The sequence below is a fragment of the Athene cunicularia genome, assembly GCF_003259725.1.
Source record: "Athene cunicularia isolate RWA chromosome 3 unlocalized genomic scaffold, athCun1 chr3_part1, whole genome shotgun sequence".
In the NCBI taxonomy this organism is placed as follows: Eukaryota; Metazoa; Chordata; class Aves; order Strigiformes; family Strigidae; genus Athene; species Athene cunicularia.
Window position 1 is genome coordinate 10484416 of NW_020799097.1, and position 27502 is coordinate 10511917.

The window sequence follows — 27502 nt, forward strand, 5'->3', positions numbered from 1 at the left end:
TCTAATAAATTAATATGAAAAATTCTCAATTTCCTTACACTACTGTATTTAAAAATTCACTTACTGGATAACAATTATTCATGTTATTTTGTACTTCCAATTTTTAAAATAAAAAACATTTAACACAGTTCCTTCAATCCAAGTTACTGTGCTGTTATGTTTGTCTAGATAATGCTGTCTAATCACTAAAAAATATCAATATAATGTTAAAAAGCTAACATAAGGGGGTGAAAAGAGATGTTTTAGTAATTAGGAGGATTTTTTTTTTTTAATCTTGGGGAAAAAATGATCTGTGTTTTTATTAATTAGCTGGAAAATTGAATGAACACATTTTTCTGTCTCTTTAAAAAGTAGGAAAATAAAGGTGTTATCAGTTGGTTTTGCTTCATGGGAAAGAAGAATTGCCCTACATACTTTTCTGTGACAGAATAATTGTATTACAACATCACCACGTGCCAGATTTTATTTTTGCCTTGGTAAATCAGGATTAAGCAATTGTTACAAGGAGTTGTTGAAATTTCCATTTCTTTAAGTGACTAAAATAAATGCTAGTTTTCTGTTGTTACTCTGGAGTAATTTTTAAAGCCATTATATGATCTTTCAGTATAAACAATTGGCCTTTTTCCTCAAAAGAAAAACCCAAATTTTACAATGATCTTATGCTTGAATGAATGTTTTCATTACTAGCGATATGGTTAAATTAAATGTCATTCTTATAAATTTAATATAAGAAGTGACTTTGAGTTACCATGAAATTTCACAGTAGCTTCATTGCTGTTTTAATATTCAGGTCATCTTCCTTCCCACTGATTGTGTTGTCAGTGAACTGCATTGATAACTGAATGATATCAATCTCTTCAGTGTTTTTTTGCTTTCTCTATAAAATTAAATTCCAATTTATGCAAATCACATATAAAATATATTATGGGCATACATTGTAAATTCTATTTCTCTCATTTTTTTACCTCGAAAATACTGTTATCCAAGAGGAATAGAGGAGTTCTAAGTTTTAGATTGCTTTTCAGTCAGATTCCCAGAGATACGCTGTCAGAACATGGTAAAATAAGCCTGTGTTGCATGAAGTGTGTTATGTGAATTCTTAAAACTTGAACAAAAAAAATTTTTTACAGCACTGTTGGCAGTATAGTGTTAATTATTTAGACAAGTTACTACAAGCTCTGAAGTATTCAGACTTAGATCATTCAATTGCCTGAAGATAATGTAAGCAAAGGCATTTATCAGGCAAGGACAGGTGTTCAGTTAATAAATAATGCAGATGATAAATGTATAGCTCATACAGATTTTCTTCCTTACTTTATACTTATTACCATTGATGGAACATACATGAATTTTGCTGTCCAGAGCAGGGCAGATATTTTATTGTCACATTTATCAGCAAAATAATTTATGCCTTTACTTGTATGTAACTATCCTTGAAACCTATAAGTTGAAGTATTCCCATTAATGAAATTCAGAGCTAAGTGGCATCAAGTATGCAAAGCAACTGTTCTAGACCTTTTTTAGCATATAATGGTCTTGCTTTCTTACTTTTTAAGAAAAGGGTGTTGTATTGGTCTTTTCCAGGTTCTGCGTGCTGGAGCAACTCAGCGCCCACTTACTCCCAATCAGGGTCAGCAAGGGCAGCAGGCAGAGTCACTTGCAGCAGCTGCAGCAGCAAATCCAGCTTTGGCTTTTGGTCAGGGTCTCGCTACAGGCATGCCAGGTATGTATGATACCAGTGGATTAAAAGAATCACTGACAGTTAAAATATTGCTGTTATTGGATAACCAATTAACTGTCAAAGTCGTCTTATGTTTATGATAAACTGCTTAGAATGAATTTTTTTGTAGTTTTATGTTGTTCAGTTGGATTAAAATAGTGGCACGGGATTCTTGGAGCACAAGATACTGCTCTAGCATTTTTTGTTTGGAGCATTTTCTCTGTATTTGTTGCTACAGATGTATGCATAAGGAGTATCGTAGTTTTTTTGCAGGATAATCTCATATGTAATGAAGCAATTACATTCTGTCTCAAAGGTCATGAGTTGCCTAGATGCAACAGGAAGTATTAATTTGTCTTTCTGAAGTAATTTTTTACTTGTGGCATATAATAATAACAATAAAATCTAAAATTTGGAATCCAAAATTAGGACATTTAAAAGAAAATTACTGCTTAATCATCTCTGAAGATCACAACGTGCTTGAAGTGGAAACACTCCAAAGGCTGAAGCCTCAGATCCTTTTGCATGGCTTCTGACTTACCTGGGGAATGGTTATTCTGAGTCTCAGTACACACGTCGTGAAGCCACAATGTGTTAGCCTCAAGTTCAACATCACTTCAAAGTATTTGGTACAAATACCTGAGCAAGAACAATTTTAAGTATACTTTGTCATTCTTCAGTAGGAAAGTTAAGATTTTACATAGTTAAGTTAAATAACATGGGTGGTAGCGGCAAATGCATTTGACTTGTACGGGTTCTCTGTCAGTGCTACTGTGAAATGCCTCACAACCTGTAGAAGTTGGAGTTAGTTTATTGCTGGATATTCCAGGACGGCATTGTGCACTTTGCCTCACTCTATCAGATTTTACACCTCTAGCTGCAGAACAGACTGGCTTTTGTCTTTTTCTTGTCTGTTTTGTTTTATAACTGCTGTTTTTATTTCTTCTGATGCAGTAGTATCTTCAGCTTTTAGCATCTTTCTCATTCACCTAAAATGAGGAAATCAGCAAAGTGTGCTCTCACAGCACCTGTCAAGTGGTATCTCTGTGCCTCAGCAAAGCAGTGGAGAAGGCCTGCAAACAGTGAAGCGTATCAGAGATGCTGTAAGCATCTTTGCAAAAACCTCAAAGGCTTAGTTGTACCTTTTTGTATATGGTGTGGGGGGCTGTTCATAGTTGCTTATTAGTTCTTGCTTTGGATATGGAGCTCTAAGACTGTAGAGTCGTCCATGCCTGTGACTTTTAGCTTGAGTCAGATCAACATCTGAGACCTTGACCCAGCCCAGATTTGTGACTTCATTACAGGGAGACATAAAATGAGTGTTATTTTCAAAAACAAAAGTATCTATCTTAATTCAAGGGGTAGTTCTTAAAACCTGTAAAAAGGCCCCCTCTAAACAGATGATTGAAAGTAGTACTAAGTGGTTACATACATAAATTCAGTAATTCAAGAGTTTGTCCTGTGAAGATTGGACTTGACTTTTTTCCTCCTTCACAAGCCCCAAGAGGTTTTTCATGAGGGCAGGAACCTTTTTATTCATTTTCCATTGTAGGTTGCTTCTTTGTCCCGTCTGCTGCATGCCTGGATGGCCAGAGAAAAACTTTATTCATGTGAACATATTTCAGATGGTTCTATAATAGGAATTGTTTGCAACTGGATTTCAGCCTTACTGACCACATTCTTAGATGGAACAGAGCTCAAAATATAATCAAAAAGGATGTTTATTTTCACAGTCATCGTGAGCTGGTTTCATAGTGAGTCATAAGGAGTGCTAGTGATACCTCTTTAAGGTGGAGGATATGGGATGATGAAATGAATGCAAGCCATTTTAGATGGGAATCACTTTACTGTTTTAGATGTCTGTATTTGAGCTGTATACTTAAGGCGCCTTTTATAGCTAGTAAAGAGAAACAGGAACTTGATTCACCTGACTAGTTAGGATAAAGTAACTTTTGCTCCAGAGGTGCCTTCTTCTATTCACTTAGTATAAAATTGAGTCAAGATCGCTAAACTACATCTAGATACCAAAATGTGATTAATAGAATCCCTGGTAGTAACCACTGAACAACACATATAATGTAATGAAACAAGGAGAAAACATGTGGCATTCTCGTTTCAATGGACTTTGGTGTTTTACAAGAAGTATAGGTCCAAACTGGGTTTCAAGCTTTTGAATATTCTTTACAGATAAAATATTTGTAGTTTGGCTTCACTGCAAGCTAATAAAAAAAGAGTATATTATTCAGCTTGCCCATTCTGCTGTCTTTAAATTATTTCAGCTGCTTTTTCCTTGCCACAGCCTTCATGTTGGATGAACTTAATGAGCTATTCCAACTATGGGATGGTTTTATTTTTCAAATTTTATATTTCAAGTATTTCTGAATTCATTATTTAGGGAGGTATATTCATGTAGCATTTATGGTACATATCTATCTCATCCTAAGCACAAAGAGAAAAATGCGTAAAATCCAAGTTGCTTGTCATGTGATGTTTTTAAGTCTCTCTTCTTTTTTTAAAAACCATCAAACACGAAATACATTTTGCATTGGAGTTGTGCAATTACATTTAAAATTTTTCCAGTCCTAATTTAACAAGTCTTTCATTAACAAGAATTCTTAAAAACCAGACAGTTTTTGATTGAATAAATGTGAAAGACAAGTCAGAGGGTACTCCCAGTTTAATCATAATGTGATCAGTATACATGCTTTTCTACAAATAAAACAAGTCCTCATCACAGGCAGTGGCTGGATTCTGTCATCTAGATTCAGGAATCTCTGCCTGTGACTTGAGTTGTCGAAGGAGCCATTGTGCTCTGTGGGTATCTCCCTTGTGCAGTTGCTGTACAGAGGCCACAGAGATCAGCTTACCCTACAATAGATGTCTAGTGGCAGGTCAGCTGAAGCTCTCCAAAGGCTTCAGGACTGCGTTGGCTAGGTGTCAGATGCAATGTAAATTTTACTGAATTCATTCAAATGAAGCTGTTATCACTGACTGTAATGGTGCAGCTAGCATGCAGGTTGGCAAGTAACTCGAGTTGTCTGGAAAACTTATAAAACATTAAGATCAACAATTTCTGTCTATTGGCATTGCCTTTTTTATTACCTATAGGAATTTGAAGTGTGACATTGCAGTGGGTCATGCATTCTGTGCCTCCAGGTAGTATGGAATAGAAGTTACATTTAATGGTGGAAGACATAGGGAGTTACAGGATTGGCAAAGTGGCAATGGTTATAGAAAGTATAAATCATTAACTGGTAGGATAGTAAGTTCTGGATTTGATTTGTGAGAGGACAAGTGCAGAGATAAGGCTGTGCATACTTTCATTAGAAAAAATGAAAGGTTATAGTGGTTTGGTGAGCTTTGGAGGCTTCCAGCATTTAAGGAAAGATGGAAGATTAAGAGCTGAATAAGTTTTCAAATCTTTATGCAGAGGAAAGTAATTGGATCTTGGGAATGTTGAGAAGGGAAAAGCTGTAAATTTTCTACACAGGGACAGGACTCTACAGTGACTTGCAGGTTATGCTCCCAAGTGGGGAGGGAGAGAGAGAGGTGTCAGGATGGTAGCGTTAAAAGGGGCAGATAATTGAGTTGGCAGTAAGAAGTGTCACATCTGTTAACTTAAATTGGATAGAGAAGTGACAAACTCTGACATACGTTTGGATGTCATCAGCAAGGGAAGTTGCATAGAGGGAAGGGAGTAGGAGATCTGGGCAGAGCTTTGTGGTATTACATACAAAAATGTGAGAAGAGAGTGTGAAGTATCCAGTGAAAGACACTGAAGAAATTACTGGGTGGGTAAGAGCAACACTAAGAATAGGCTGCATGAGCCAAGAGAACAGATTTCCTCTCATTCTTTAAGAACATTTAAGAATTGTGTGAAAAAAATCTAGAAAGTTTTCAGAGCCTGTGGTTTTGGAGATACGTAGAAATCATTTCAGCAAAGCACAGTACTGGTAAACTGGTAACACAGTACAGATTGTTTACTTTCATATTTCCCGCTGATCTGGAGACAGTAAGTGTAGATAGAATGCTTGAATTCTAAAATGAAAGGTGTGATTAGGAACTGATTAGGAAGCAAATAGTATGTTTTAGTTCTTTGGTTGCAGTGGAAGACCACAGTAGTCTTGAATGTGAAGGCACCGAAATGAGCTTTGATAGTTGTTAATTTGGAGGGGAAATTGCACAGCCACAGGGAGATGATATGGTGGAGAGGTCATAAAAACTGAAACAGGAGGAGAAGGGAATTAGAAGATCTGGCAAGTCACCATCTTATCTTTGCTAGGAGAGAAGACTGGAAAATAGTTTTTACCTTTGTGCTCTCCTTTTTGGTGGAGCGCAAAGTTTGTAGAATACTGTGAAGGAAGGGAAAGCAGAAGACTTAAGTTTTGCTATGAGAACTGTTCTTCAGTTATTTAATCTGATCTACGATGACCTTTCTGAAATTGTATTTTTCATGTCAAAGCAAATAGTTTTATACCTTTGAGGCTGCAGGTGCTCTTAGCAAGGTCTCTGCAACTTCACAAATAGCCCCACACTGCTTTGTTTTAGTAGATTTGACTAGAAAGCTGAGGCCTCCTATTCCAGGTCAGAATGTATTCATTTCAGAGATCAGGAACATAGAAGCATCCATCAGTTCTCAAGCACTGCTTGAACCTTCTGTAATGGAGAGTGTCTTGATCATAATAACCTAGCTTCTTATTACTAATTTTAAATGATGTGTTTGTGGGTGGCATCACAGATAAGATAGTGGCAAGGAAGTATCAAGATAAATTGAGCATTTTGTAATGCAAAAAGCAAGTGCAGGTTGCTTCCATTTTTTAATTAGTCATACTAGTCAGTTACTTTAGAAATCCTAAATTTATTGAACTGCATTAGTATTAATCCGGGTAAATTCAATTTATGCAATACTGTGTAAGTTATCTTTATTACAAGTATCTTGCATTGGAAAATAGGCTTGTTTACAATGTGAGTCTGAAGTCATATAAAATGCTGTGTATTGGTTTCAGATGAGAACAAGTGTGTAAATTATATCATCAGTCCTTTATTCTACAGCTATAGCATTATCCGTGGGTTTGAACATTAGAAGAGGGTAGGTGGACAGAGGAAATACTGGTAAGTATTAGCCAATTCTGAGTTCTGAAAAAGTGGGTTTGTATGATACAGCAATAACAAATGCCAGGACACTACAGTATTACCAGTTGAACATGCTATGAGAAAAAGTAGAAATTTCGTAGGTTACTAGTAATTAAACATTGCTAATGTGTGTGGGAACATATGTGGTATTACAAAGAGCTTTCCTACTGTGTCACTAATCTTTTATGCTGTGTTCTCTATGGAACTACAGTAAACTGAGTGACAGCAGTCACTCTCACCTTTCCCTACCCTGGGAATGTAGAAACCTTTCTTAGTGGTGAAGATGGTGGAGCAGCACAGCACAGTTTTGTAGGTGGAAGAGGCAGTGGCACCTATAGTGAAGGTTTCACAACCAAATCAATTGTAAGAACCTGTTTTGGTTGATTTTAAGTAGCCAGACTTTCAGACAAACTTTATGAAGGACAACTGTCTTCCTGTGCTGTTGGTGGGAAAGAGAAGGTAGATGCAAAACAAGTAGTGAGCAGTGAGAACAAACAGGTTGGGAATTACAGTATTGGCAGGTTTCCATAACCAGTTAGTGCATTCATCTCCAGAACCATGAACTGAACATAAAGATCATTACTTCTCTCCTGTTCAGTTACTATCTGAGTCTCCTTTATACCTTCAGATTTTCTTAGTGTGATAGAATTTGAACCTGTCTCCAGCTTCCTCACAGAGTACCATAACCACCACGCCAGTAGGCAGATACTGTTTCCAGCTTTGATTTTGGAGCAAAGCATCTAGTCCGAAGAGATTACACAGATGTTTTAGAAATTGAGGAGAAAATATGATCTGAAAGCCTGGTGACTGAGGTACTTACCTGAAATTAGAAGCCCAGGTCTTTATGTTCAGGTCCATATGTATTTCAGAGAGAACTCTGCTAGACCTAGTTCTGAACATACATGGAAACTGACTTAAAATAGTATGCGAAATCTTGGTTCTTACACATACAAAAATAGATGTGTGATTTTTGCAATCTTGACTTTTTTCTTAATAGCATTAGTATATATTTGAACATGGGAGGAATACTGAAATCCTCTCGGGTTTTGTTTCATTTCTTTATAAGAATAGTCATCCTAAAAATCAGATGGTCTTATATTTTCATCAGCAGCACCCTTTCTTAGATTATTCTAGCTCTTGTCTTCCTTTTTTTATGGATTCTTATTCCAGTTCTTCTTCATTATAAAGTGTCAGAGCTTTAAAATTAATTCTCTTGCTTTTGTCCTAAATAAAGGGGTTTTGTTTTGCTCTTTTGCTTTCCTTCATTCATATGTTGTATCCCGTTTTCCTTCCTACTGCTTGCTTTTCTCTTTTTTTTCAGTTCCTCCTTTACTTCCCCAGTTCCACTTCTTAACTGTCAACTGAATGAAATCATACTTTTTTTTTTTTTTTTTCTGTGAAATGTACTGGTCCAAGGTATTCCTACACATACAGCATTCCTTTCCTAATGCATTTTTGTAGATGGATTTTAAGTGTGGCTAGGTAATGTATGGAATTGCCAAACTTGCATTTCATTCAACCCTTTAATTGTGCGCATTTCACTACCTTTTCCACATACAAAGAGAAATGTAGAACATTTTAAATTGCTGAAAGAAGTTGATTTGATAATGATCCAAATTGTCACGCTGTTTTATGATGTTCACTGTTTTTTCTTCTGATGTCCAGTTGATGTTCTGAGGCAATATGGCAAAATTGCTGTTTTTTTTTCCCATGCAGTTTGTTGTCAGAATATTTCAAGGAGAGAAGAAAAGCTGGCTATATGAGACTACCTGTACTACTAATTCTTTTATTCTGTGTTGTGTAGGCTATCAAGTACTAGCGCCCACTGCCTATTATGATCAGACTGGTGCCTTAGTAGTAGGCCCTGGAGCAAGAACTGGCCTTGGAGCACCTGTCAGATTAGTGGCATCAACTCCTGTTATAATCAGTTCAGCAGCAGCACAAGCAGGTAAGTAGATGATCCTGCATGGAGGCTTCTTCCACTTCTGTACTGAATCTTAACAGTAATGTTGGTTGATTACTATTTGATACTGTTTATGTGTTTTGCATGCGTCTGAGAAGTTTCTAGTTGTGAAGGATATACCATACAATGGTTATTCTGTTGTCTCCCTTTCTCTGAAAGACACTGCTGTTTCTCATAGATGTACTTCTCCTTTATAATTCAGATTACAGTCCTCTCCCCATACATATATACAGGCTTGTTTCTGCAGATGTTGTTGCTTGTCAGATATGAACATTTTCCCTTTTCCTCTCCCCATGCATATAACATGCACTTCTCATCAATCCCCTAAATGGTGTCCTCTGGGAAGCATCATTTCATTGCTTCGGCCTGGCAGAAGATGGAGTGCTCTGGGGCCTTGCTATGCTTTTCTCCTGAAAAGTGTGGCAAGGAAAAATAATCATAGAACGGACAGCAGAAGAGGATAATTAGTTATATCATAAGTCTCTAGTTTTCTTTTTCTCTTTTTATCAGTGATAAGGTCTGGTACTACCTTACTGAACCATTATATTTATTGCATTTGTTAAAATCCAGAATACTAACACCAGGTTAATTAAATTAATCTGTTCAGAAAATTAGATGTTAAATTAATCTATAAGCTTCTTTGTCTGTGCAGAATACACTTCTGATATGAGTAGCTGAAGATGTCTTTGACTCTTAGCTGCAATTCTGCTATTGCAACTTTGGATATAAAAGTACAGTTCAGTAAACAGTAATGTCTTATATGTTTACACTGAAAATTCCCTCAATTACAGTAACAGTTTTACAGCCTTGATTAGCCTACAACATATGCTGTCTTAATTTTTCTCCCTTGAGTAATTAAGACTCTGTAATACTATGAAATCTCTTTTAGTCCCTTAATATGTGAATATCTACTTGTTTAAGAGGGTTTCAAGAAAATATGATTTAGATATGAATAGTCCATTTTCAGTCAGAAATGTTGTGAGAGTAATTATGATTGAAAACATGTGTTTTACAGCTGCAGCTGCTTCAGCTGGAGGAACAGCAAACAATCTCGCGGGAGCCACGAACGGTCTATTTCGGCCACTTGGTGCCCAGCCACAACAACAGCAACAGCAAACAAATAGTAGCCTACAGTCCAATTCATTTTATGGCAATAACTCTTTGACCAGTAACTCCCAGAGCAGTTCCCTTTTTTCACATGGTCCTGGCCAACCAGGAAGCACATCCCTTGGCTTTGGAAGTAGCGGCTCTTTAGGAGCAGCTATCGGCTCTGCACTTGGTGGATTTGGCTCATCAGGTAGGTTGTTAATAGAGTGAGGAAATTCTGTGAGACTTTTGTGTTAACCAAAAAAAATGTATCTGTATCCAGACATATTATATACACATACATTTCTAAAAAGAATGCAAAAGTAGGTTATTCAAGTGTAAAACAAATTATAGGGGAAGAAGAAGGGGTTTTTACATTCACTTGGGCTCTGTATACAAGATACATTTTTAAAGAATACCCTGTAGTCATAGATAATTTCAGAATACTTTTCCATATTGAGCACTGTACTCTGCCCCAGAAGTTTGTTACTGTTTTTAGAATTTTTTATTTTCTAGAAAGTCTTAATTCTGTGCTTAAAATAACAACGGATGATGTTTCAGATATGCATTTTTTGTGGTTTTCACTGCGGGAAAATTACTAATTTTTTAAAAAAATTAAATAGCATATGACTTCTAAATTTGTTCTAATATTGAAATGTTTGTTTCCATAACATTTTTTATAGGATTTATAAAATGAAAAGACTTAATACCCAAGAATAGTCCTTCTTAACTTTAGTAGGTTTAATGTTAGATACAGTTAAGTCTTAATAGTTATGTGCAAGTTTGGGGCCTTAAATTATTTTTAACAGATACTCCTAAATATTATCAATGTGTTTGTATTTTAAAAAAAAGAAAAAAAATTGATGTTGCCATCATGTTTCTGCTCTATAGCAGAAATTTCTTATTCACACAATTTTTAAACATGCAAGGTAGGTTTTCTATACTTCAGATTCAGTATTAGTAAGGCAAGCAAAATATCTTTTCTAAAGAATATTTCTTTTGGCTATTAATCTCTTAAGTTACAGCACTGAATTGCTTATTATTATTTTAATGAAATCAGTGGAGCATGTTTATAATCTTGTGTATCTTGCAGATGGGTAGAAATTGGGGGAAATTTATGTGCTTTAACAGTATTTTTTAAATTAAATGCCCTAAGAGAAATTTTAAAAAGAAAAAAAAAGTTGAAAGAAATAAAAAGTGAAGATTAATATAGCTTAATATATTGAAGAATACAAGATAGTTTAATATTTGGAAAAACAGGAGGAGGAACACACCCTTCAGTGTTAAAACATGACACCAGTTACTTGGTACCTAAATGGAGGTGAATAGTGACAACAGATGTACTGTGTACGAACACAGAGATTTTTTTTCTTGGTGTTGTTTTTAATGAAATAATCTGAAAAATCATTTACTTCAGCAACTAATGTTAGGAAGTACAGAATCAAGTTTTACACTGATCCTCTCCAATATCTGATTTTAAAGAGTGGAGTAGGAGACTTTAAACATACTGTCTTCAATTTAAAAAAAAAAAAAAAGAGACACTACTCACAGTTGTGTAGGATTTTTGTTTTCCATAGCACCACAGCAGGTAAATCTTATTTACAAAGTAATTGTGCTAGCCGGGTGCTGTATTTTGTAATACAATTTGTCCTGAGGTACTTGTAGGATTTCAGTGAATTCTTAGCAGCTGTGTTTTGCTCTAGGTACAGTTTCATTTAAATGATAGATAGTGGTGTTAAGCATATCTGCATATTTAATGCAGTGCACCCATTTTAAGTCTCTAAAGAGCATAGTTTTAAGTCATGAAAGTCTTTATCCAGCTTTGTCACAAGGACCTTCGTAGAACACAAATTTTAGTTGTGTATCTACTTAAGAAGAATCAGCATAGTTCTTTCTGGCACAAATTAAGCCTTTTTCTTGTAGCAAAGGTCAGTTCCAGAGCTTTATACAAAGCCTTCAGCATAGACAGCCTATGCTGAAATCTTGCAGCAGTATCCTAGGTGATTTAATTAGCATGGTAGTTTCCACAGGGAAGCAGGAAGCCTATGCTTTTGCAGTTTGAGAAGTGCTGATGAAAGGTGCTATCTAAACCTGAAATATTTTTAGTAGTACTATTGGAATAAAAGTACATTGAAAGTGCCCTTCTGCCAAGTATAAATTGTACTTGCCGTAATAGCCACCTAAAAAAATGCTTCCTGGTTATTTAATTTTTTAAGAGTTCTGAGCTGTATGTATGTATATATGAATTGAATTACGCAGATGAGTATTCATATAAATGGCGTTAATGCATGTTGAGGCAAATTAAAAACAAGTTTAATTTTTTTTTATCTGCCGAAGTTTCGGCTTCTTTGTAACTCCCCTCAGTGAGTTGTAAAGGTTGAATTTCAGTTAAAATACAGCCATGAAGACTGACAGATGACGATACAGACCTTGCCCTTACATTTTTGGTTGTTGCAGGGAAAAAAAACCACACACCTCTGCAAAAAATGCAAAGGTGAGCATGTCCTAGCTGAACGACTGTACAACTAAGTAAAAACAGGAAGATGCAAGCATACCATATAAGTGGCTGTATGTACTTTACAGTCTCTGCTCTTTTATAATCAGTTATTCATACTCATTTTAAAGGTTTAGGTACATGATTAAGTTACTGCAGCTTAACAGGTAGCTAACAATTAGATCAACTTTGTCAGCTTTCCACATGCCTACTTTTGGCTTGTAACAAGTGTCAAGTAATTGCATTAGTTTAGACAGTGGTGAAGAAGAGTAAGCTAATTCTAATTATCTTCTGGGTTTTGTGAGCTTTATGTGTGTATGAAAATGCAGCTCAGCTGGTTCACGGTAACTTGTTAAGCTGCAGTAATTTAGCTGAGTAAGAAACCCTGGAAGAAAGCTGAAGTTTGCTTTGGTTTTTTTCATAGTTGGAAAAAAATAACAATCCATCATGTAGCATTGTATTAACGCTCACATGGTTCACTAGCTGAGCCGGAACCTGTAGAGCTACTCTCAAATCTTGAGATTTCTTTCAACTGTTGCCTTAATTTGCTCTTCTGATTTCTTAGTATCCTGCCTAGTTAGTCCAGTATCTTTTCCTTCTGGCTTCTCCTCTAGTATGTCTTCCTTCCCAATTTCTAGGCAACATTTATATCCTGCTTCCCCTCCCAAATATGTTTCTGCTTGTACTGTGTGATGTTCCATCATCAGCTTACTATTCCAGTCTTTTTGCCCCACAGTCACGTACACCTTCTATGGCCTAACATTTCTTCAAATCTGCTTTCTTTTCATCCTCAGTCCCACTGGTTTTGAAAGTGCTTGCTAGTTTTTCTTGCAGTCTTCTTGTTGGCTCCTTTGTCTGACCTTTCTCTCTTCCTGGTTCTTGTTTCTTTTCTTTTTTCTTTTTTTCCTCTTTCCTTGGTCTATTTCTTGTGTTTGGCTTTTGTCTCCTCTGCATTTGAAGTAGAAAACTTCCTTTCCACACTGCCTGATGGGCCTTTCGAACACAAGATGGGATCTTGGACAGCAGTTTGAGTCCCATTTTTGGCATGGCACACAGAAGCCTAGAACTTCAATTGCAGGGAAAACCTTTATCAGCCATCTCAGATGTGCCACATATGGGCAGAAGTTTTCAGTTTTCAGCTGAGTCTGTAGCAGATCTGTGCTGAACTTGTATGAACTGTGATTTTGCTAAGATTTTTGCTCAGAGAGCATGAAAATAAAGGTCTCCTGTTGCTAGCATATTGGTCTGAGTGTGTGAAAGTTCTCATATAATAGGTAGATGGATTATTTTGCCAAGGATAAAGCATTCTTTCTTGCCTATTTTTCTGAAATGGCAGTGTTGTTTGTGCAGCACTACGTTGAAAAAATTGGTCCAAGCACATACGTGCCATGAAAAGTTTTAGTCAAGTTGCTAAGTTATGAGAAAACAAAGTAATACCTCAAAATGGGAAGTATCAGGCGACCTTTATATTGGGCCATGCTGCCAGCTTTAATACGAAGGTACCTGACACAGGTAAAGATTATGGAAGTATAAATTCTGACCTTTTCCTTTTTAAATTGAAGTAGAAATAAATTTTCCAAATTCAGTTTAAGAAGCATCTTTGTTATCAAAATGTCCATAATCTTGGTTTTGTTCATAAGAATGTTCCAGTGTTTCAAATAGGCACTCTAGTTTCATATTTCACTAGTATGCAACAGATACTAGAATTTAACATTTCTAAAAACTTTTTATTCTCCTAATTTATCCTAGACTGTTCATCGCCCTGCTGAATGATGCTGTGCAGGATAACCAGTCCTTCACTAATACACTGTTATCCAAAGCTTCTAGTCTAATTTGACTTTCAGAAATACTGGTAGCAGTAAAATTACATTTTTAGTTTCTCATGAATTTTCCTGTCTCTGCTCTGCTTCTCCTCCTCTTCTTAGCATATTCTGTCTTTATAATATCTTTTCAAAACACTTCTTTAAGAACCATAATTCTCATAGGGAATTTTAAGTAGTTGTTTTTTTCCTACAGGTGAGAGGGGTTCACAAACAACAGGAAGTTCAGAAACAGCTGAACAGAAACATAAATTATTTTCTGAACCCTTAAACAACAACCCATTTTCTCTAGCCTTTTTCCTAAAATCGAGTATCACTGTCTGACTAATAATTTACAGTGGAAAAAAATTTATCAAACAATTTAGTGGAAATATTTTTAGAATCATTTATTCTATAAAGTGACAGTGTAATCTAATCTCATAAATTCCATATTTGTCCCAAAGCCTGAAGCCAGGCGGTTAAAACAGAGTACTGCAATACTGCTGTGAGAAGTCTAGAATGAAATGTTGAAAGACATGGGCATTGTTGAAATTACTTATCAGTGGTATGTTTATACCCACTTAGATTTACTTAAAAGTATGTGTGGTTATCACAGTAATTGTCTTTGTCGTAACGATTGCTGTAATTATTGTGATCGCATCTGTTATTGCCCAGCTGTAGTTGGGGATAGGTTTTTTTCAGTTGACACTGTGTAATTAGGGTCTTTTTATTTCTTCTTCAGTTGGCAGTTCTGCAAGTAGTAGTGCCACAAGGAGAGATTCTCTATCTACTAGCTCTGACTTGTACAAAAGATCTAGTAGCAGCCTAGCACCCATAGGGCAGCCATTTTACAATAGTCTGGGATTTTCCTCCTCTCCAAGTCCAATAGGCATGCCTCTGCCAAGCCAAACGCCAGGACATTCACTTACGCCACCGCCATCACTTTCATCACATGGATCCTCATCCAGTTTGCATTTAGGTAAAAAAAACAAAAACAAAAAACCAAAAAAACACTTTTTGTTTGTATGTGTGTATGTATTTCTATGTGTAAAATATATGTTGCATAAGAGATGTCACATTACCTTTGCTGTTAAACAGTTTTGTAATGAAGAGGGGCCATTCCTGAAAGGTGAAGAGCACGCTGAAATGCTCATTGATTTGCCAGTGGAGGGCACTCAGCTTTTTGCAGTATCGGGCCAACAGTTGGTTTTTCTTCCCTTGCAGAAGCCCAGTAGAGAGCCCAGTAAGACTTACTGGTCCTTTTTGTATTATGTTTCTACAGTACGACAAGCAAAGGTGCATTACTTTTTGTTTCTACTTCAGTGTATTACCACTTCAAGGACATTTTAAGGTGAAACTGTGTTTAACCTTAGTAAACTTCCACTGCTGCCCCTTCCCATGATAAAGTAGAAAAATGAGCAAAGCTGTCAATGTAAAATGTATTGAAAGGTTGTTTTTGGATCAGTGAGGCTACTAGCTCATGGCCCACAAGCTTTGCCAGGAAGACAATAGTTTATCACCAGGCTGGGGGGGAAAAAAGAAAATGCATTTGTGAAAAAAGTAGCAAAAGCTTTGTCAGTGGTGGCTGTCTGTTATTGGATGCATTTTTTTAAAGAATGATAATAATCTTTTAGAAAAATTTTGAGCTAGTTAGATGACACGGGAGCTCAAGCTTTTAAAAAAAAATAAAATAAAATAAAAAACCTAAAGAAACCCCACCACAGCCTGCAGTATATTTAGACTATAGTGCCTCTGACCTGAGGTTGCTTGATAAACTTAAAACTTTTTCCCTTTTCTGTGGTCACTTAATTTGGATGCTAAAGTCATACAAAGAAACTGGATGTACTCAACGAGATTGAGTTGCCTGGTGCCCCAGTAACTATTCAGTGCAGTTTTGTGCATGTAACAGGCAAAATAATCCCCTGTACTTCTGTTAGTGCAAATAAAACAGGAAAAAAATTTAAAAGTGCCTACCAGAATACACTTTAAGTGAAAAATGTGTGATTTGTATAACAAGGTTAAAAGTAATTTAAATATATTACATTTACAGTTCAGTATCCCTTTCGTGGTTAAGTGCTGAATACCCAAAGTAAAACTGGGCAAGGGGATGTTTCAGCACATTTTATTTTTTTTACTTACCTTTTTTCCTTTTTCAGGTCTACAAAGTGCACCTTTGGGCTGAGACCAAGCATGGAAAGTTTCAGCCCAAATGGAGGCTTTTGAGAAAGTTCTGAACATCTGACAATGGGGTTATCATGGAAATCTTTTTCTGTCTTTTCTTTTCAAAGTACTCTCACGATAGTTTTCATACTACTGAAAACTATACTTAAACCAAATTTTGGAAGGCATTATCTAAAATTCAAAACATTTAAACTTTTATGTTGTTTCACATTTGATGAATATTAAAAGATTTTTCAATTCTGGGGAAATAAACTGCGATCAGTATAGAAGATTACCTCTATCAGCAGAAATTGTTATATACTGGATTTTAATCCTTTTCAGACTGTGTGGCAGTGTGAACTAAGCATAATAGTTTGTTAAAATCCTGTATTAGATCAGTCTGTAAAGGCAGAATGTACAGTTGTACTCTGAAAATTGACGCAAACTTGTTGGCTTTTCATGTGTTCTGCCTCTTCATCTTCCAAATGAAGTGGATTGATTAGTTATGGGTAAACTTTTTGCTACCTTACTAAATCAGTTTGAAATTTGGAAATTGAGGTTGGATTTTTGCTTCCACAAAAATGCAGTAATTTTTTTTAGCATTTCCTGCACTCTGCCCTGTGTTATATCTTTGCGCAGTTAATCCAAGGTGCACCATTGTAAAAAGTTGAAGACTATTTCTGCAGTTAATTGTCTGTGGTGTTAAATTTATTCTGGTGTGTTCATCAACCACTCTTGGAAGCATTTGTTTTGTTCTCACATAGAAAAAATAAAAACAAAAAGGCAAAGCATTTTCACCAAATAGGAAGTTACACCTGAAATCAAACAAGGAGTATATTTTAAGAAGGGTATGATTATCACATAGTCACTTTTCAGAGTAGAACAACATTGTAAGTTCATGTCTACATGCAGTTTCCATTGGTATTCTGATAATGCCTGTCAAATGCAACTCTCCCTCCATCTTCAAAACTTGTTGTCCTGCCTGCTTATATCAACAGGTTCAGCTAAGTTTAACTCCTGTTTTAAAATGGGCATCAAACTCAGTTGCTCCTGTTTCAGCCATCAGAATCCTAGAGCACAATACTGGGAAAGGGTGCATGGTTTTATAACCCCTTTGTCAGACACTGCTGCAATTTGTAGCTTAAAAGACCAATTTCCCTTTTACAAGAATTTTGTGATATTTTACTGTTTTTCTCTTCTCACCAACTCATATCCAACATCCTGAAATCGGAATGTGCTGATTACTTTGTCTAGTGTCAGTTTTCCTGTATTTGAAGAGATTTGTCAGTTGTCTGTAACTGCTTCTTTACTGTAATCAGTTGGAGCAGTAAGGTCATGAATTTGAACTACCCTTTCACTCCCAGGGACAAAAAACTGCAAGAGGAAGTATTTTTCCTATGTTAAAAAATCCTTTTAGATTAGTAGTGCTTACTCTGATAGTACAGTGCAACATTTTAAGAATTTGGTGTAGAGTAGGATTTTTTTAAATCTGGGCTTTTTGTGGTAATTTTCTATGGTTGCAAGCCAAGCTTGTTAGTAGCTTAGATTGCTGTTTTATCTTCAGAATTTGTCATTCTGGGTAAAAGTAAAGGCCCCTTGGTAAGATTGTGGGGAACTTTGCATTGCCTCTGCTGTGTACCTACTCTGTAGGGCTTCAGTAAACCAGGCGTAATAAGCACTTGCATTGATTCATAAAATATACATACATATATATGCATATATTTGTACATATATGTGTAATCTGATTTCCCACATGAAGATGAAATTTTTAGCTGAGGATGAGATTAAGCTGCTTTTTTACAGATGAGAAAATATTCATAGAAATCAAGTTTATAGTGTTCATATACTCATATGTATTTTTCTAGAAAATAATAATTGTTGACTGATTTAAACAACAGTTACTGTGCAGTAAATCTGTTTTATGTCTTGTTAGAAACAGTTGAAGAAATACTTTGGTAATAAGTACTAACAGTCGAATGCTATCAAAATAAATGTGTCTAGGTCTAGTTTTTAGTATCTTTTCATGTTCTCCTTTAAATATTCATCTTAAGGAGTTAGCAATTTAATATGATTTGTGTCCTTGAAGCTTAGTAAGGCTCTGTTTCAGATTGTCTATAGCCCCTGTATACCTCTGTGCCTCTTCTTCCCTATGGACTAGCCACAGGGATTTAGATTCAATTAAACTGTAAAACAGCTTAATATTATTCATTGCATTGGAGATCTCTGTTTTATGAGATCAGAAGTGATTATCTGAAGAATGAACTGCACACTTTATTCCCCAGCAGTTTGTAATTGTGTGACTACTGATGCCTGATAACAGTCTTTTAAAACTTCAGTGTTTGCACTGAAACTTCATTTTTGACTAAGTGCTTGATTCAGTAGGGATGTTCTCCAAATAATTTCTAAGACCTAGGCTGTCACCTTTCTAGTTTGGAATCAGAATCTGTAAAACAAGTGTCTTGAGTTCTTGAAGAGCATGGGAATGTGGTAGGCTAACCAGGAGGATTTGGGTAACTATTATGGAATTCAGATGTCAGTTTTTCATTTCTAAGCTCTTCACACCAAGTTTTCAGGAAGGAGACCAGGTGTCCTTAATGTCCACACTAATGATCTGGTGGTTTTGGACTGAGAAGGTAATGAGTACTGTACTTAAGAAAATAGTCCATTGTATACAATAGTATATCTGCATATAATAAATATCTATGACAATGCACTTTTATTTTGGGGGATTTTACTGTTTTTCAAATCTGCAAAGTTGCCACTGAGTTGTAACGCTGCTGCTGTAATAAAAGGTTACATGAGAAGAAAAGATAATTACCTACTAAAGCACTTTTTTTTTATAATTGTGTCCAGTGTTTTACAAGGTTAAGCTTTCTGGGTGCTTTTGAAGTATGACAGGTTCTTCTAGGCACAGTGGATATGTTTTCAGCCTTCCTGTATTATGATCCTGCTTAACGTGACTGTCTGAAGTAGTTTCACTTGCTAGACAGGAGTCTCATACTTGCAGCATAGCTGTCTTACAAGTCTTAGAAAGGGATGGTTCCTAAATTAGACTGAAGAAAGGCTTGGATAGTCCTGAGTGAAAGATGTATTGTATATATGCAGTTCTACTACACGTATATAGCATATCTGTTAAATGCTACTAAGTTTCTTAATTTCTGTTTTGATTGCTGGATAAATTGTCATGTTAATTTATACTTGCATGAGGCTTGGTTTACAAAAAAAAAAATATGCTGAAACAATTCTTGATTCACATGTGCCATCCCATGACTGTGTATACTAATTACAGCCATGGAGTTTGTGAGCAGATAATCAAAACTATCGTATTTACCCTATTTCTTTTTGGCACAGAACTGAGCATGGGATCAGTGAAGCAATAGAGCTGCCACATTAGGAACGTAGTGTGCAAGACTTCCTTTTAGACGGGCTCTGCTGCCCTCTCCTGGCATTATGTAGTGTTACTGCATAGCATTTACAGGGAAGCTAGGATTTCATTCATATCTTTAAATAATCTAGATTAGAAATACCATAATTTCAGGTGCACAACTTTTTGTTCTTTAGAAGGCCGTTTCTAGAAGAGAAATTACTGTAGAGTATCACTCTGCATACTGCTTTACCTGCAGAATGTTGGGTTTCTTTTTTCCTTTTGTCTGTTAGTATCATGTCACTGTCAGATCTTTTCTGGAAATAGTGATTGTCAATGGAAACTAAAAATGATAGTTAAGAAAACTTGTTTTTTCTGGCATTAAAGAATTAAGAGGCTTTAGAAGAAAACTAGTGTATAAAGTATTTACTGATCCTTTACTGATTCTTACCACTGAATTTTGAAAACCACTGAATTTTGAAAACTGATTGTAAAGTGAATACTAATTATTTCTATTTTAGGACATAATCCTATCCAATGCAATAAAAGTGATGCTTGATAATGTCTTGCAGAGCACATCTCAGAGTCTGGTACTGCAACTTGACCTTTCAAAAAAGAACTTTACCAGCCCACTGTAACACTGTTGTTGCCTGGCCATATAAATACTTTGAACCAAAAGAAGGCTTGGCTGGGGCACTGTCAGCTGATTTAATTTTTTTTTTTTTTTTTTGATTAATTTTGTAATAGAGCACCATTCAAACAGCACATACTGCAATTTATTTTAAATTCAAATGTAGATATTTCTTCTGTTGACTTTGAAAGGGCTTTCAGTTACTATGTCACTTTCTAGATAAGGAAACTGAAAATTCTTTCCTTTTCCAATTCATACTCAGTAATTTTAGGTTGTGGTTTTGTTTGGGTATTTTATTTAAGTAGAGTTGAGGTTTCTAAGTGGGAGTTATTTTTTTAATATTTCTGTTTGTAGTATAGTAGCAGTATCCCTTTTAAAATCATACTGTAGTTAAGAAAAATGCTTTGTTTGCATGCTTATGGTAATTGCTGTCTATTGTAAAGTGGAGGGGAGAGAGGCCTGCTGGAGGAGTTCAGAGTGACAAACTGATGAGAGCAGTATGTGAGGAGAGATTCACAGGACTCTGAGATGATGATAGCTGTAGGTGGAATCACTAGCAAAAAGGAGTAGGATCTAAAAATACGAAGGCAATTCAGTTCTTGGAAAGTAAGGAAAGATTAAATGTGATGAGAGTGGTGAATGTTTTTGCAGCAAGGAGAGGACTTTATGTTGTTAAAAGGAACTTCAGTTTGATACATTTTAGGTTGTTTTAGAATTAAGTAGAGCATTCTTAGTTACCTGGTTTGAAATTTGACACATTTAGTGCTTACAAGAGGTGCCAGATTGAAAGCCTGGGATGCTGAAGTCATCAGATACCCTGCAGAACAGGTACAGCATGACAAGAGGCACCATGTATGCCTCCCCAAAAATGCCCTTTCACACTATAAGTTGGAAAGGTACCTCAGTAGGGACTGAAGGGTAGTTCAGATTTCATGGTCTATTTTGAAACAATTGGCTAACTTTGAGACTACTAACAGGGGTATAAGTCAGTATTACCTGTGAAGTGGAAATCTGCCCACTAAACTAAGGCCCACTCAGTTCTAAACTTTCTGCAAGTCTGAGTGAGTGCTCACTTTATCTGCTTCATTATATTCTTCTAATTACATTTCTTTTCCTGGTGCCCTTCACATAAAATATAAATGAGGAGGAGAATGATTTTATTTACTGGAAGATAAAGCTATCTAACTCCTCCAACTGTAATGAGGTAAATATAAATAACAAGGCAACACTGTTGGGTTTTTTTGGCTCCAGGGTGTATCCGTAGTTCTAGTACACTTACTGTTTTGCTGTTGCTTATTTTCCTTATGGCTTTTACTGACAGAACTGCTTACTTGTAGGAGGACTGACAAATGGTAGTGGTCGCTATATTTCTGCAGCACCTGGAGCTGAAGCAAAGTATCGCAGTGCGGCAAGTACCTCCAGTCTTTTTAGCTCCACCAGTCAGCTCTTCCCTCCTTCACGCCTTCGTTACAGTAGGTCTGATATTATGCCTTCTGGACGTAGTCGGTTGCTGGAAGATTTCAGAAACAATCGTTTCCCTAACCTTCAACTAAGAGACCTTGTTGGGCATATTGTTGAATTTTCCCAAGACCAGCATGGTTCTAGGTAATTATTATAGTAAAGTTAATAACTTAATATTATTTTACTGCTTTGATATTGTTATATTAACATCAAACATTTGAATGAGCTGGTAGCCATCTTAATACAAAGTATGCCATTAATTGGAGCACATGCTCTTAAACTGACCTTTTTCTTCTCTAGGAGATTTCATTATAAAAGTATGAATTTAGCTGCTTGTAGAAGTTCTCAGTGTAGAAATAGCCTCATAACTAGACTTGTAAACTCTAGTATTTAGGTATCAAAAAGGTGTTGATTAAGAAAACAAAATATCTGGCATATGGAATGTAAAACCATTTTTCAGCAATACATCATCAGGTACTTAGTTATTGTTATTCTTTTCATCCTTAAATCCTTTTCAAATGAAAGTTTCTAAGTATAATTTCACTAAAATATATCCTTTTATATGTAAAGGCACTACTTTCATTTTAATAAGTTTTATAAATGTTGAATACTTGCTTTAGGATTTTGAGGTGTCTCATTGAAACAGTGTTTGAGAGGTTTTCCTGTTGTTTATGTAAAACATAATGTACCTTTTTTTGCACTTAGATTTATACAGCAAAAGCTGGAGAGAGCTACTCCAGCTGAGCGCCAGATGGTATTTAATGAGATCCTGCAAGCAGCATATCAATTGATGACTGATGTGTTTGGAAACTATGTAATACAGAAGTTCTTTGAGGTACGCATAACACTAAGTGTATGAACAGAAATGCGAATGAAATGCTGTAAAAACTGATTAAATGTAACTGTTTTTTTCTTAACATCATAGCAGAATTCTACTGGACTTTTACCACAAAACCCAAGCATATAACACTGCACACGTGTTTTCTGTTCTGTATCCTCTGCCTTTTTTTCACAATGGGCACAGTTTCTCTTTATACCAGTGGTGCATATATTGGTGAACACTGATAAATGTACAGGCTGCACACTCAGGCTTTGCCAGCCTTTTACCGTATTTTACAGAGACTTTCAGCAGATGATGGGGAACTTAAAGATTTGAAGGATACTTTTTATTGGTTACTGCATCTTTGTAAAGAGTGGGTCTGGAAAATGCACTTGCATCCAAATAAATATATGTGTCAACTTCATCCAGTGCTGTATATGAAGAAACTCACATGTGTTGAGGCAGAAGAATTTTGAGGAAGGGGTGTCATAAGATACATCCAGTATGACTAAAACTAGTATGTAAAACAGTTTTGGTTTTTGTTAAAAACTATGGGGTTAAAGAAAGCACATTATCAAGAATTATAAGATCTGACTTCGAAGAAAAAGCAGTACCTGTCTCTTGGAAAAAGTTGTATGTAGAAAGGGTATCTAGCATAGTGTACTTTAAATCAAGGACCATATCAAAGTATCCGGGTGGGTAGAAGGTGAAGCTGGAAAATGTCTAATAAGAAAGGTGGTTGCTGTAAACACAAATGTAATTTTTAATGAGTAATCTAGGAAACAAAGGGCTCACTTTTTTTAATTGATACTGGGTTTTTTTACAAATCAAAATATGCTCTGAAAAGCATGACTAATGTATGGTGTATAAGATCTTGCTCTTGCTCAAAGGATCATCAACTGCCCTTTTTTCCTTAATGCTCATTTGGATGGATACATAGATAATCATTGTCAGTTGAGTGTTTTCATCCTTAATTCTGCAGAAGACTTCTCAAGAAAAAAAGTGCACTAGGTCTTAGGTGTAGTAAGGGACTTAGTTCATTATTTTAAGTAGGAAGGTGGAGTTGTTTCGGCTTTGTTCAGTGTCTTAGGTGACTACAAGTGTGGGGCTTGACAGTTTTCAGCAGTGCTGCATGAATGTTGCTGGTGTCACCCAGCTGATTGTCCAGATGATCACTTCAGTGTGATCACTTGTACTGTGCCACCTCAGGAGCTTGTGTGGGGATCTGGGAGCAGGGTTATGTCTATTAGAAAGATTGACTGGCTTCTACTCTGCCAAACATGGAGCAGCACGGAAGGTTTTAACAGCACAGTGGAGTGAATAATATGGGCAGGAATTAGCTACTGCTGAAAAACTTCGGTTGAATTACATTCTAATACAGCCAGTGTACAAAAGCATTTTGATTTTTGTTTTGCAAAGTCCAAGTGTTTCTAGATTTCCTGAAGCACCTATGTTAAGAATGGTTGTTTAGGCCATGTGAAGTTACCAAGAAGCTACTTTAAGGTCTGAAATCTTTCCCCACCGCCGCCCCGTCTTGTTACAGCCTGCTTACTGTATACAAGATGTAAGATACCTCAGATTTGTACCGGTCAGTGCATCAGAGATGATGTGATTTGAGTTAATATGTTATAGTAATCTCTAATTTGCCTGGTATACTTTGTCTAAATAGCACAAATATTTCTACAGACAGGCAAGTATAAACTACTTCAATTTTTTCTGTTGTCTTTCAAGGTCATGCATTTGATAGCAAGTATGTGACTGGAATGTGGAATATTAAAAATTTTGCATTTAGGAAATAAATGCTTCTGGTAAACATACCCACCAAAAATACAAAGGGAAGAATCATTCAAGGCGTGCAGTAAGCCTGTAATACATCATAAAAGTGCTTACTCTGACATGTAAATTCCATCATGCAGCAATATGTCTTCATTTGTTAAAAGCATATTTATTTTCTTATAGTTTGGAAGCCTGGATCAAAAGTTAGCCTTAGCAACACGCATCCGTGGCCATGTTCTGCCGTTAGCCCTACAGATGTATGGTTGTCGTGTTATTCAGAAAGCACTTGAGTCAATCTCACCTGACCAGCAGGTAATTGTAAGTTAGAGCAATACTTTTTTTTATTTTATTCCTTTCTATTGCATCTATCTTCTTGCTTGCTTGAATTGTTGATTGTTCCCTGCATTATGAAATGTTCTGGGGACTGAAATAGCTGTTTAAATTAAAATGCTGAAGTGCACAGGTAAACCACCAGTGAATGTGAAGATTGGACAGTTAGAATGAAATGGTATGTTAATTTGAGGGAGGGGTAAAAAAAAAAAAAAAATCATTGTAAAGACAAGGATAATCTTTTTTTCCAGAATGAAATGGTGAAAGAGTTGGATGGTCATGTTCTGAAATGTGTTAAAGATCAAAATGGAAACCATGTTGTACAAAAATGTATTGAGTGTGTTCAACCCCAGTCACTCCAGTTCATCATTGATGCATTCAAAGGACAGGTAGTGTCAACATTTCATTTTCTCTTCTGTAGGATTGCTTTGATTTGCAGATCTTTTTCCATTATTTGCATATACAAGATAGTGTTTGACACTTTGCAGTCAGCTTGTGTTAAGTAGGATAAAAAAGGCATAATAAAATGTAAAAGCTGTTGAAGAGACAGTTAACATGGTGTAAAAGGATTAATCTGTTTGAGCTGAGGCTCTAGAAAGACCTGTTTGGTTGTATTATAAATACCCATAGAGGTATTTGGCTTAAGGCCAGGCTTTCTGTTTTGAGTTTTGTGATATGTCATTTCAAATGTTCTCTATAACATTTAACACTGCTATTTTTGATGTATTAAAAAGTATTTGCTCTCTAGCATGTATTTTTCATTAAAATTTCAGTTTTCTTCCGCTGCTTATGTTGCAAGTCTTTCGGTGTTTCCCAATGAATGTCTATCATTAAGTAAATACTTTGAAGAAATATGTTCCCTACATATGGGCTAGTGTTAAGTGAAGGGGGGTGTTATTTGTTTTTTTTAAGGTTGGGGGTTTTGTTTTTTTTTTTTTCAAAAAAAAGTTATATTAATGTAAGATTGATATTATGCTGCAGGCTAGAGAATATGTTCTAGCTAAATAAGATTTTAATACTCTGAGACAAAAGTGCACTTTTATAGTCTCAAAGAATTGTAAAAAAGTTACTAACTTGGCTGTGTTACTAAATGTTACTTTAATGGATGGCCAAATGTTTTTCTTAACAAGGTCTACAATATCCTTCTCTCACATTTTACACAACAGCAATACCTGAACTGTTGTTGTATGTAGTAGTAAATGGCATACCAAGGTTTCTAGGGTCAGGTCTTTTTATATCAAAAAATGTGTGTAGGGTAGATGAGACACAGTTTCTAAACTGTAAGTAGAGCCCCTTGACTAAAATGTGACTGTTTATTTACTGGCCATCCATCCTCAGCTCCAAATCATTATGTGTTTAAAAAAAAAAATGAAGTGGCAAATGAAAAATACCACACTTCAGTCATGTCATGTAACAATACGTATCTTTTTCACTTGCCTGCGTTGTTCAGATCAATGTCTAATCAGACAAGATTCTGTGTTCACTGACTCTTAAATCTCCTGAATTAATCCCTGAAATACAAACATGGCTTCTGGAGAAGTAAGCCAAAGCAACAAGCAGGATTTTGACTGTGTGTTTTAAATACTTTTTTACAAACGTTTTATCTGTAACAGGGAGCCAGTTGTATATGCTGGAACATGAAATTAGTGAAAATCAGCCACAATAATTGAACTCCTTCTAATAAATGTCAATTTTAAAATTTTGAATTTAAGTATGAAGCTAAAATGAAAAGCTTAACTAAGGGTCATGCCTCCAAGCTTCCCTTTGCAGCTAAGTAAGCTAGAAACATTGTAATGAAAACCTGAGTTCTTAGTTTTATAATTACAGGAGTTCTTGGAACATGAAAAACTGCGTTTTCATCTTTTTCTGACTTCTACTGGAGATAGAATTCTGATATTGGCAGGCAAAACTTTTTTTTATAGAACTACTTGCATATTCATTTCCATTTTGAACGTGGTAATATTACTATATCTGTAAACTTCAGTTCATTTAACTCCAGTTTGCAATCCTGTTTTAAGGTATTTGTACTTTCAACTCATCCATATGGTTGTAGAGTAATTCAGCGTATTCTGGAACACTGTACTGCAGAGCAGACTTTGCCAATCCTAGAAGAACTGCATCAACACACAGAACAGCTAGTCCAGGTTAGTGCATATATTCTTTTTTTTTAATCCATTTTGGAGCTTTCTTTTGTTGTCATAATTTATTCCTATTTCTTAGTTTAAGAAATAGTTTAAATGCATTTGCCTCTTTTTTTACTTTTGTAGACATTGATATTTTGTTTTTCTTTCCTTCCATAGTTTTAATGAAAAAGAATTTGGAAGTTGAGAGGCAAAGAAGATATAAAAAGCCTTTTTCTTACACTTTTGACTGTAGCTTCAAATATACATTGTAAATGCACAGAATTAGTATAATTTTTTTATTACAAAGATTGCCTTTTTGTAGTTTATCTTGATTCATTCAGGTGTCCTTCAGATAACTTCTAATAATGTCTAAACACATTGTCAAAAATATAAATATTGCAGATTCTTAGACAAAAAGGGCATCTTTTCTAAAAGAAGGCAAAAGAGCTTATACAACATGATTTACTGTCTTGTTCTCAGACAAACAAAAAGAATGCTACAAATGGCTTTGAAATTGAATCAGTTTCAAATACTGGAAGTGGCTCAGTCTTCAGTGGGATTTTCCACACATAAAAAGGCAAGAATTGCCTTTTGGTACATATTCACAGTCTAGTTTATTTCTCAGTGGTGCCTTTATACAAG

The 27502-nt window shown here is 35.7% G+C and overlaps 1 protein-coding gene across 6 annotated transcripts in view; it reads left to right on the forward strand.

Annotated features, from left to right (window-relative positions):
* Positions 1-27502, forward strand: part of PUM2 (pumilio RNA binding family member 2) — a 46909-nt gene that overhangs the window by 13875 nt on the left and 5532 nt on the right. For 2 of the 6 annotated variants that reach the window (XM_026844033.1, XM_026844034.1), the window contains exons 9-17: positions 1585-1723; positions 8658-8801; positions 9832-10113; positions 14938-15174; positions 21688-21955; positions 22517-22646; positions 24591-24725; positions 24989-25126; positions 26756-26881. In XM_026844033.1, coding sequence (XP_026699834.1) covers positions 1585-1723; positions 8658-8801; positions 9832-10113; positions 14938-15174; positions 21688-21955; positions 22517-22646; positions 24591-24725; positions 24989-25126; positions 26756-26881 — 1599 coding nt within the window. The remainder of the gene's footprint in view (positions 1-1584; positions 1724-8657; positions 8802-9831; positions 10114-14937; positions 15175-21687; positions 21956-22516; positions 22647-24590; positions 24726-24988; positions 25127-26755; positions 26882-27502) is intronic. The other 4 variants (XM_026844036.1, XM_026844037.1, XM_026844038.1 and 1 more) reach the window with 3 other exon arrangements.